This window comes from Lonchura striata, chromosome 1A, assembly GCF_050655825.1.
Source record: "Lonchura striata isolate lonStrDom1 chromosome 1A, ASM5065582v1, whole genome shotgun sequence".
NCBI lineage: Eukaryota > Metazoa > Chordata > Aves > Passeriformes > Estrildidae > Lonchura > Lonchura striata.
The window spans coordinates 62,368,322-62,380,538 of record NC_140741.1 but is presented as its reverse complement, the minus strand read 5'-3'; the positions used below and the strand labels follow the sequence as shown (position 1 = coordinate 62,380,538).

General features: G+C 45.8%; 1 protein-coding gene across 1 annotated transcript in view; it reads right to left on the bottom strand.

Moving 5' to 3' along the window:
* Positions 1-12,200, bottom strand: part of LAMB1 (laminin subunit beta 1) — a 41,195-nt gene extending 28,995 nt beyond the window's left edge. The window contains exons 1-11 of the mRNA XM_021539120.3: positions 12,043-12,200; positions 11,701-11,870; positions 9,321-9,456; positions 7,342-7,415; positions 5,326-5,514; positions 5,164-5,227; positions 3,474-3,676; positions 2,073-2,193; positions 1,733-1,921; positions 1,307-1,486; positions 784-896 (exon numbers count right to left, since the gene is read on the bottom strand). Coding sequence (XP_021394795.2) covers positions 784-896; positions 1,307-1,486; positions 1,733-1,921; positions 2,073-2,193; positions 3,474-3,676; positions 5,164-5,227; positions 5,326-5,514; positions 7,342-7,415; positions 9,321-9,456; positions 11,701-11,870; positions 12,043-12,079 — 1,476 coding nt within the window. The 5' untranslated portion in view covers positions 12,080-12,200. The remainder of the gene's footprint in view (positions 1-783; positions 897-1,306; positions 1,487-1,732; positions 1,922-2,072; positions 2,194-3,473; positions 3,677-5,163; positions 5,228-5,325; positions 5,515-7,341; positions 7,416-9,320; positions 9,457-11,700; positions 11,871-12,042) is intronic.
* Positions 12,201-12,217: the final 17 nt, after the last annotated feature.

Sequence of the window (12,217 nt, the reverse complement as noted above, 5' to 3'; positions counted from 1 at the left end):
ACACTGTAACCTGGGGCAGACTTAGTTCCATCTAACCCAAAGGCACATTTTTAAACACTCAGCACAAGCTGTCCCAGACTGCCCCACAACCCATGGATCCTGCTCCCCTGGTTGTGGGTTTACCCCTACAAGCACCAACAGCACTTCCCTACTTGCTCTCCTCCCACCTTGTTGACCATTTCAAGGGCAAGAGAACCACACATGGGGCAGTGGGTGTAGGGCACTGCACTTGCAGGGCTGTTACTCTGTAACTTGCTTGCTGGATAGACAGACAGACAGACTTGTTTGGTTTTTCCATCCAGTTCACTGCTAGATAAGAGCTTCTTTAGTGTTTGTACAAACACATCCAGTTATCTGACAGTGTGTTTCTATAACACTCCAGCAAGCATAAACACTACATGGAAACGTATGGCTTGTTTAGAAAGCAATTTTTTTGGTAACACTGTTTCCCTGACCATTTTGTCTTTCACCCAAGGACTTCAGAACTGCCCTAGATCCCTTATTTTCAGAGCAACCATAGGTATCCTAATGTCTCACTCCTCATGGTCCCAGGAATTAGACTGGATGATCCTGTCTACCTTGACATGCATCCCAGCTCCCCAAAACACAGCACACTTCATCACTCCTGACATATCAAGGTGCCCTTTACAGCCTGAATGTCAGGAGTGAGGCATGGGCTAGCAGGCATGCAGAGACAGTGGCCAGCACCTTGCTCCATGCTTCCCACACTCCAGCCTCCCTCACACCAGTGTCTCCTAGTTTATTTTATGGTGAACTACTTGCCAGACATTGATTGCACTGCTTTCCTGTCACCAGACGCTTACAAAAGCAGTTTCCCATCTCTGAATCACAAGGATTCCCGCCGGGGTGGGTGCCCAGAGGGTTACAGGCACAAGCTACATTGGGAAATACAAACAGGCAGGTCAAAAGCAGGACTGGAGTAGTATTTTAGATAGCATTCAACTTAAATATATACATTAAATTTTCCCCTGAATTCCCCATTATAGAAATTAATTTCAATCTTTGGCCACCACCCATCCCAGTAAAACTTCTCTGAGCTACAGACTAATAACTGAAAAGAAACAAAGGAGGATTATGCTATTTCCACTGAATACACTAGAAGGATCAAATGGCAAACTGCATTTTAAGGGCTCCAAGCTACATCAAATCTACAGTAATGCTTTTCCTTTAGCCAAAAGATGAAAAAAAGGAAAAAAAATCCATCCCACAAACCAACTTCTCCTGGCACTAACAGCTCCTCAAAGAGCTTTTGATCACACATAAAGGAACATATGTTTTTACTCACACTGACAGCCCACTGGGTCATCGGCACTCAGGCCATAGAAACCTTCTTTGCAGAGGTCACAACGCTCCCCCTCGACAAATAATTTACAACGGCACTGTCCGGCAATGAGGCCAGTGGAGAAATCAGTGTAGCGGTCACAGATCCCACCATTCTGGGAGCCAGCTGGGTCACAGTTGCAAGCTAAGAAGGAAGCATCACAGGAGTTTTATTAACTGATACAAAATTAAAGGCCAAGTCTCACACTGAATTACTGAAACTCAGCTGCTGGTTTTGACATAGCATGGGCTGGACACACAAGGACCAGGTAAATTCCCAGATTCTCAAAGAGAAAAAACCCTGCCAGGCTCACCCAAGACCTCCAAGACAGCCACCTTTCCTCAGGGATCCCAAGGCCATTCCCACCCTGTGGAGTGGGGCTGCACTTACGCTCACAGACGTCGGGGTCCCGCAGGTCTCTCTCCGGGTGCTGGAAGTAGAAGGGCTTGCACTGCTCGCAGTTGCGTCCCACGGTGTTGTGCTGGCAGTCATCGCACACTCCCCCGCTGGTGTTCCCCGTTGTCATGTACACAGCCATGTCGAAGTGGCACTGGCTGGAGTGGCCATTGCAGTTGCACTCTGTGACAAGGACAGAAAGCAGAGTAAGAGTCCTGGGGGAAGTGCAGCTCTGCAGAAAAGACACCCCGGTGTCAACCAAAGAACATGAAGGGTTTACACACAAGACCAAGTAAGGTTCATGGCACCCAGTCCTGCATTTTATTCAACTCACTTTTGCATGCATTACTATTGCGACCTTCAGCAGGGCGCCAGGGTAAGTCATGGTAGAAATCCAAACACTGCTCACAGTTTAGTCCTTTGGTATTATGTCTGCACATGCAGTGACCATGAACCTGTAATTGAAAAAACGGGAGAAAAAAAAGAATGAAAAAAGAGTCGTTTATAAATTAAAAAGGAAAAAAACCCAAACCATTCTACAATGAATGCAAAATAAAGCTAGCCAATAATGGACATATACTTTTAGAGACTCTAATCCATGTAACTGCATTTAGAAAAGGCATAAAGGGCCATAGGAATGCCCTTCATCTGCCCAGGTATCCTCATACGAATTTGTCCTTCTTCCCTTACTGGAAAACTAATGCCTGGATAAATGCTTTCAAAATAAACAAGGAGAGCACAGTCCCACCCCAATAATCACAGAAGCCTCTTGGAACTAAAAGTTAGCTGTTTATTAGCTGTCAATTAGCTATTAACATGCATCTATTTATATCAGCAGGTCACTAGCCCAGTGCCCTGTTTCCAGCCCTGCCTTGGTTCTCAGAGCAAAGATAACAGCCAGCTGGGATGGCGTTTATCCATCAGCCCCAGGCTTTGCCTTTGCCTCCTGTACAGAACAAGCATCAAGCAGACCAAGAGTGGTTGTGTGACAGCTGCTGCCATAGACCACTGGTACTACCAGCACTGCAGCCACGATGCTAAAGACAAAGCTTGGGTAGGGACACTGACCACAGGCAGTGGAGTGTACCCCGTTTGACAGCATCCTGCAGCCCTGCACAACCCACACAACTGTCACACATGCTTCCACATCTCCAACCAGTTAATAAGTCACCCATTAACAGGGTGCTAGTATGGATTCTCATGCAAAAACCATGACAAAAGGAAGACCCCAGAAGGGATGTGGCACTTGAGCAGCAGCATACCATGAAGGCAATCAGGGTTTTCCTTCAGGGCTTGTGTTTATTAGGACTACAACCTCAACTTCTCAGCTGGTAATGACTAACAAACACAGGTTATATTTGATTCACAGGTGTTTCAGCCTTTGATGCCTTTATTCCACTTCAATTTTAACATAACTAAGTCAACTTATACATTGGTCTCTGACCTAATAAGGTTACTCTCCCTTTCTTCATTCCTACCTTTCAATTTCATCAGCTTTATAACATAATCAAAAAAGGAGTTTTAAAACAATTATCACCTAATCTGAGATATGTGTTTGATTAATACCAATAATGACAGACGTGTTTGCCAAGGAGGAATAATTGTAACAGTTTTGTTGTTTGAAAATCAAGAGTGCAGAGGTGAGGGACAGAGTGTCATCTTTACAATTTTGTTCAAATCACTTAAAAGAGGCACAGACAAGAAGAGTTTTATGCAGGAAAGTGTGAATATTTACCATTCCTTCCACCTCCTCATCCAAGCCCTCCACCGGTGCACACTCACTGGCGTGTCCGTAGCAGAAGCAGTTCCCACGAACCACCATGTCGTAGATGGCATAGTAGTACTTCTCTCGGATCTCCATCCTGGAGTCCAAGAGGTTATCTCCCAGCGTGTGCAGCTTGACGAATTTGACTCTCAGATTTGTGATCTTTAATAGGTCTGCAGGGGACACACACAAAATACCTAACCAGCAAGCCTGTTTTGGAATTATTTACCAGATAATATTTTGAATGGGAGGAAGCCAGGTGTGACTTCCTAAGCATGCTTCCTATGGGCAAATTAGATCAGACTTAATTTCAGCATCTACACATCACTCCCCAAATTAAAAAAAAAAAGAAATTACATTATTTTACTACAAGTTGATAACTGTGTAGTAAGTTTAAACAAAATTTAAAATAATGGCCTATTTTATTATAGACATGCACGGGCACATACACAAACATTAAAGGCAAGGAGAAAAGCACTATCTAAAAGACACTGTTTCTTTGGGGTTTTAAAATACAGGATGGGTAAGGACTTGATATGAAGAAACTGCTGCCAAGTGGACCAGGAGCCATTAGAGTTATGAGACTTTTGGAAAAAGTCTTAGCTGGAAGCAAAGACAAATAATTCTTTTGTACATGTCCAACTTTCCTAGCAAATGTAATTAGTCACATTTTGTGGTAAGAAGTAACACCCCATCACTGACCACATACAAAGAATTTCTTGACGGATAATTCAAGGGAATACAGTATTGCAGTAATTAATACCATCCACATGTCTACTTTGATATTGTGAACCACATGTCTACTTTGATATTGTGAATCCTATGGAATTTCTTAGAGCCTTGAACTTGACAAAGCACTTCAAGCCCATGAAAGCAGTTTCTCCATTAAAATGTTGAGTAAAGAAAAAAAAAAACAACATTAAACTCATAGCAACGAGCAGACACTCCTCTACTTCACATATTTCCTTTTGCTCAAGGTAGCTTTACACTGAGGGACATGAACCCAACCTGAGAATGCATATTAAATCAGAGGTCAGGTTAAGGCCAAGCACTGCAGTTCCCTCAGGCCAAATGCCCCACAAGGTTTATCTTTAAGCCAGAGAACAGATCTCTCTGAGCAACAGATGTCTCTACCTCTGCATTCATGGATTGCCATGACCATTAACATTGGATTGCACGAACACTACAGCACAACTAAGTTGTAGTTTATGACCAAAGTCACGACTTTGTTCTGAAAAACAAAACATGACCCTATTGATTTTTTCTGGAAATGCACAATGAAGTAAGTACCTTTGTAGCTCTCTTCATTTGTTTTCTGAATACTGTTCAATTAGAGGGTCACATTCCAAGGTTTCTCTTGGCAACTAATGTATTTTGGAGAAAGGGAGTTTTTAATGAAAATAAATTCCTGATCAATTAAGGAAAGGACCAAATCCAAAGAAGTGTGCAAGAGCAATCCCTTGAGTTCACAACACTGATCTTTATTTCCCAGCACATCACTGTCTGAGTCAGGAAAAGGAGCCATACACAAATGTATTCATATGACTTCAAAACTGCTGTCAGGGCTAATGCATGACTTTGTTAGTGGATTACTGGCTTTTGTAAGCAAGTAAGTGCTGAAATGCTCTCAAATCAGCCTGAAAGATAACTGCATACATACTCTGAATCCTTGGACTGTATGGATCTTCAATTCGAAAAGCAGGATCTAGAACACGATATATTACCTGGAGGAAAAATCAAACAACAAAAGATTCAGCTTCAAAAAAAAAAGAGACTCTGAATTTATATACACAATAAACATATTAGAAAAATTGTCTCTGACCTCTCCCTCTGTTGAAGGTTCAATATCAGAGTATCGGGAATCACAGATTATATCATCCACTTTCTTCATGGGTCCAGTTGAAATCCCAGGAAATGAGCTCTCACAGTCATAAGCAAAATACCTGTAAACGTGCCAAGTCTGCCCAAAGTCAGATGATCTTTCAATCAGCATTGCAGCAGGACGAAATGTCTAACAGTAAGAAAAACAAAATATTTCATTTGGTTAATTATTATTTGCATTTATATTAAATTTTATTAGTGTGAGCAGTCCACATGTCTGGATTTTAATCTCTCTCCCTGCATCGACTATTTCCAATATGTGGAAATATTGGAAATACTTTTCTGATGATATCCCACTTTCTTCTCAGAGGCAGATAGATGAAATAACACTCATCAAATCATATACTAACCGTCTTCAAAAGATAGCACTCAATGGCCAAGTGCTTAAACACACTTAAACAAGAAAACTTTTAAGATTTTTTGATTCCAAACCCTTTCTGAAAAGTGGGGGTTAAAGTAGGGCTTTACACAGACAAAAAGATTTTTTTCCCACAGCTTGTGGAAAGCAGAAGAGCCTTCTTCCTTGCTGTACCTCTTCACCTGATCTTTTACAAAGGACCTAATGGGCCTCCTCTCCTACTGTAGGGAGCAGGAGGCCACTGCAGTGCTTCCCATCCAGCTCTGATGCCCAGAAGTTCCTGCTGAGCAGGTACCTCTGATGCTCAGAGAAGCCCCAGCATTTCCTCTCTTTGTCTGGCCACCTGACCTTTTGCAGCATCTCTGACGTTCAGTGCCAGCTGTCCTCTGTGCTGCCTTAAGAAAACCTTCTTTATGGAGATTGAGAGGTTCAGCTTCATCCACTCGTGCTGCATTTGACATCCCAGTCCCCACTGACCTCCTCCAGCTGGCCTTGCCCAGACTCTGGCAGGCTGCATTTGCTTCACACAAACCAGTGTCCTTCTTACCTACATGTATTCAACTCTAGAACAACAAACTAATGAAGTTTTGAAAAGATTTTTAATTCCCTCTGACCCAAATAAAATCATGTTTTTATTTTTGTGCTGCCTTTCAAAAACCAGATATTTATTTAACCCTAGCTTGTACCTACCAAGAAATGCCAACAATCTCTTCCTTATGTATTCAGAGGAGGACCTCCCAGTGCCAAGCACAAAAGTATTTCAGTCACACCTGGAAAGAAATTTTCTTTCTGCTTCCTGGCTGAAAATATCACTCAACTTAGAAACTAGTATCTCACCCAACAAAAAAATTTAGCAACCCAGAAGTAAGGCAGCTCAACTGTCTACCACACAAAGCCCACAACACATCATTAAAACTATCTTTCCCCTGCAGTCTTCCTCCAGACAGCAGACCGAGCCCCAGCCCTGGCATACAATGGCTGCAGTGTCAGGGGTCTTTTGGGGGTCCCTTGCTGCTGGCTTCAGCAGAAATTACCACCTTCCACTTCAACCACCACCTTAAGGCACAGGGGGAAAAACCCTATTTGCTGCCACAGGAAAGAGGAACCAGCTGTCCTAGAAAGCTGATGCGTAAAAATAAAGAGATTAATTTGTCCACATGGGAAGAGCATTTAGAATGTACAGGACATAAGCTACCATTCCAAGACATCTGTTTGTGAAAAAACAAAGACACTTTGTGTACAGATGTTCCTTCTTCCTGAAGACCTTTCCATTTGCCAAAGGAAAACTGGCCAACTTTTTTCAGGAAAAAAATCCTTGCTACTATATGACTTAGCTAACAATCTTCTGGAATACAACCACCAGAGACACACCAACACAAAACCCAGCTTCAGTATGACTCCTTCTGTAGCTTCACTGAAGTTCAAAGACAAATCAGAACTCAGCCTTTCTGCATGACTTCAGCACTGGTTAATGGCTGGCAGCTCTGAAAAATTCAGGCCAAGCAGCTCAGACAAAGCCCAGATCCCAAATATCAAATAGATGTGAAATACTATGAGACCTCTCATTTCCTCATGTTTTAGTGTTTGGGGCTTCCTTACCTTGAAGGTCATAATGAGATGAGTGAAATGAAACTCAGCCTCCAGGTCCAGCTGGATAGTCACATTTTCCAAACCTGCAGCGGCAGAGAAAAGAAGGTGTTAGCAAACAAGGACACACCTGCCAGTCTCTACATCTAAATTTTGCCAAAGCTCTTCACTCTGCTGGCATAAGACTATTTTCTTTACCACATGGCTCTGTTTGGAGAAGGAATATGATGGTTTAATGCATGCCTGAGGTAGAAGGGGAGACACCAAGAACCTGCTGCAGAGTATCTCACATGGGATTCCTGATCAGCGCCAGACACGCTACACCCAGAGTGTGAGCCTGCAGTGCTCTTTGGGACAGAGGTGTGGATGGGACCACCACAAGCTGGGTCCTGGCACCAAAGTCCCCAGTCCAGCTGGGGATGCTGAGCCCAGATCTGTGTGGTGGCTGCACGCTGTTCTCCCACACCCCAGCCTCTCTGGCAGCAGCAGCAGCAAAAGTTTCTGCAGCCCTAATACCCCCAGTCTCACTGATGTCTGGGGGGGAGGGGGGCATTCCCTACCATGTTTCACTCACTCTGAACTTTCCTGTCCAGAGAACAGCTCCTTTATAACCTGGTTTTGAGACACTCCTAAAGCAACTATCACAGCCCTGCTTTGCAGCCTCGAGGGTTAAGAAAATGGTGAGAGGAGAAAGGTCTTCCAAACTGCTGTAACCAAACCTGTGGTCAAGGACTCTACGCAGAAAGGAAGAAAAACAGCTAGAAATATTATTCTGCCTTGTGAAAAGAGCTCTCAAAACAGCTGGATACTAATTATACTGTAGTTAGAAATAAAAAATAAAATCAAGATTTACAGAGAGGAGAAAGGGTAAGAAATGAAAATAATAAAACAATAAGGCACTTAAATTTTTGACCAGCTGTAACCTTCTGTGAAGCATGCAGCAATAGTCCCTTATGCTGTATGCCTGAAAACATGAATTGGACAGAAAGAATCATTTGTTTTTTATTGTTGAAGGACATTTTCATGACCTTATGAGCTAAGAAACTTTTCTGTGTGAATGCTGCCAAGCCTGTTGCAAAAAACATGAATTATCTGGAATGCTGGAAGAGAACTGCTGGTGGCAAGCAGTTGATCTAAATGGTTAGAAAGGATTTAGTAAAAATCTTTCTTTAACAGGCTGCAAAACTGTTACAAATATTACCTATTTTTTGTTTTCATATACAATAAGGCAACTACTGCCAATACATTTGCAGAAGTCCCACCCTGTCTAGCTGGCTTAAAGGTTTCAAGACTGCTGTTTGAGAAACCCTCACTGCCTTTGTGTATGAAGGCATGCCAAAAGCATAACCAGAAAAGTAATACAGGCAGAGGAAGTATTAAAAGAAAAAACAAAAACCCTACCAAACTAATATGCAATTTTTGTTTTTAACGAGCTGGCTTGTTTCTGCAGTTCATTTTACTGTTTGGCAAATGCTACAGAAATTCAGGGAGCTCAGGAGGGAGAAGGCAGCTTGTAGGGTAAGAAATATCCCTGGCTTTACTGTCCTGGGGTAGGAAAAGGAAATTGGAGATCTGCAGGCAGGGCAAGAGCCAGCTCTGCGCCCAAACCCCCTCCTTCCACAGCCTCCAGCCCTTGGCGTGGGGAAGCCCTGGGATATTTACTCCTGGAAGGCTGCTCTGCTCTTGCTGCCCAAATATGAGGGAGATCTGAGGCCAGTGTGGGAAACTCTTCTCTTTAGGAAAGGATTTTTGCAGTGCTTGTACGGCTGTTTCCAGCACTCCTGGAGGACTCGAGGGGTTTTGTTGCAGATTAAGGAGCGCTCCAGGGCACACAAAAGCAGCCAGTTTTACTCATGGCTCCTCACACAGCATGATCCTTCACCGGGCAGTAATCACCAGGCCAGAGATAAGAACAAACCCACAGGTACCCTTAAACAAAAGGAGGGAAAACAGCTCCCAGCCCCGGAAATTGCTCCGGACAAGCCGCATACCATTTTCCGACTGCCACCAGAGCTTCAGGCGATTTGGAGCGAATGTGGTGACGACATTTTCAATGCGGTGACTGTCGGGATTGAGAGTATCGTGGAAGGGATCCTCCGAATCACATATGAAACATTTTTTGTCCTCCTGGAACAACACGATAATCAGCATTACTGATTTTATCCATGGGGCAATAGTTGCTTCCTGCAGATAAGAGTATTTTCCAACCATATCACATTCCACTCATTTTGCCTGCAGGAATCATCAAAGATTTTTTTTTGTTGAAATGCTAAATGCTTTTACCCCTATGAATTAATGCAAATTGCCAAATGGAAAATATGCCCGGAATTCCATAAACCTCATTTTTAGGGGAAGCATGTTTTCAATGAAAATTGCAGTTTCAGGAAATCTCTTCCAGTGCACGTATTCTCCAGCAGAACTCAAAACCAGTGGCAACATCTACAGAAAATTGCTGAATTGCTTCTGTAAAAATGCACACGTGCAAAACTGCATCTTAACAACTTGTGTGAAATAATTGTGGCTTTTGGAAGCTGTCTTGGAGATGCAAGTTGCCTGCATTAGCGATATCTCCCATGAGGCTCAGTGCACATCAAGGGGCCCTCTGTGATTTAGCCCTTTTCTCTGTATTCAGCCTGTCAAACTCCTACCCAAACCCCGTGTCTTCAGCTGGTATTGCAACCCCAAACTGTGTACATAAGGTCCATTTGCACACATTACAAGGTCTGCCCAAGCAAAACCAGCTCGGAACAAGTCTGGGACGTGCTGCTTGGGGAAGCTTCTTCACCAGGGGACAAAACCCCATCATGGCTATTACTACAAACAGTGCTATTTTTGCATTGTCCTTCTGCCTAAAACCACCACTGTCTGATTGCAAGGTAGGGTACAAACTGAACCAGAAGGGAGGGTTCCTGCCCAGACCATCGGAAGGGGCAGATGAGGGAGCAGAGCTCAATGGATGGCAGTGAAGGAGCCCCAGCACACCAACAACTCATCCCTGCCGAAAGCTACACAGGCGTCATTCCTCCAGCACGTTTATGGAGACAAATGCTATTTTTTATCAGCCAAGAACGTGACAGCTGTCAGGTCTGCACCACACAGGCTTTCCATTTCACCAGCTCTGGCTTCAGTGGCTCCTCCCAAGCTCAGGGCTTCACCTTCCATGAGTCCTCGAACACTCCTCCAGCAAAAAGGAACGGCAAGGGCAGGGTCACAGGGAAGACGCTCCCTACTGTCTGCTCCAGGCTTCTCTCCCCCCGCACTTCATGCTGCAACTTGCTCCTTCTCTGACCAAAACTGAATCCTAGAAGACCTAATTCTGCCAAGCACTCAGTGCGGCCATGCCCCATGTTACTAAGAGGATACTGGCAAATTCCACGATTTCTTCAATACCACACACTGTGGTTCACAATAACCAGAGACATCCAAATGCTGAACTGTGGCTGGGAGATCAGGAATATGGGCACATGAGAACTTCTGAAGTCATGTTTTTTACAATGGCACTTCAACATTTTTTGAGACAAGAAAATGTAACAAAGCACCTTTGTTATTTTGTTCTACCAGAGATGCTTACGTTGTTAAAGTCAATCCCAACATACACTGAAAATGTTCAGTAAAGCTAAATCCCACGTCAAATAAAGTATTAACTCTATTAGACAGATCATATACGGTAAAACTAAAGGTGGGGGAAGGATGAAGGGAGATTTGGTAACTTCAGGGCACAAATGAGTCAAGTGCTACAGCCTCTCCTGCTTCCTGTGGTTTTCCTTCCAAGTGCCAGAATCCGGCCCTATTGTCTCCACAGTAATTGGTCCCGAGATTATCCCTTTACTTTCAGTTCAACAGAGTTCCACGTATAACTGGTATACTTCTCCACCATCCCTTCTCTCTCAAAGATTTTAAGTTTGGTGAGCTACTTCTGGCTTTAAAAAGCAAGAGCTCACCAGATGTGCTGAGACAACCTCATTCTCATCCTTTCACTCCGGGACCATACACATATAATTACATTACGGTCTGTGGACAAAACATTGCCGGGCCCTATAGCCCGCTCTCCTTTAGGAAGCTGTCTAGACGGCTCCGAGCGAGCCGGGGAATAAAGCATTAATTGAACTAAACTGCGGCACATTCTTCTTTATTGGCTCGATCAGGAAAGGCGGGTCGGAGCCGAAAGCCGCGGGGGATTCCCTGGACCCAGGGCGCGGGGTCCCGCACGGGGCACGGTGCTGCCCCGCGGGCAGCGCTGCCCGCGCATCCCACCCGCGGGCGGTGGCTTGTCCCGCCGCCCCGGCCGGGCGCTGCCCGCGGGCGCGCAGCCCGCGCACGGGCGCTGCCCGCCCCAGCGCCGGCAGCGCTGCCCCCGCGCCCGGCGCTCACCTGGAGGTGGCTGACGATGCAGTAGGGCTCGGGCTGGCGGAGGCCGCAGGTGGAGGAGGCGGAGAGGCGGGCGGCGCGGCCGATGAGCAGGTCGCCGGTGGCGGGGTAGCAGCTGCCCTCGGCGCAGCCATAGCTGTACTCGGGCTCCTGTGCCGCCGCGGGCCACAGCGCTGCGCGGCCGCGGAGGAGAGAGGGGGACAGAGGGGGACAGAGGGGGACAGAGGTGAGAGAGGGAAGCGGGAGCGCGGCCGGGCTGGGCGCCCCGAGCCGCCCCGGCGGGCGCTGCAGAGGCGCGCCCAGCCCGCCGTGCCCCGACGGCGGCCGGAGCGGAGCGGGAGTTACCGAGGCAGCAGCAGAGGTACAGCGGGAGGCGGCCCATGGCAGGCGGCAGGACGGGACGGGACGGGACACGATGGGACGGGACGGGACGCGGCTGCCGCTCCACGCGCCGCCGAAAGCCGCGGCTCCGGCCGCTCCACGCAGGCGCCGCGTTCCCGACTGCGGCCCCGCGCCGCCG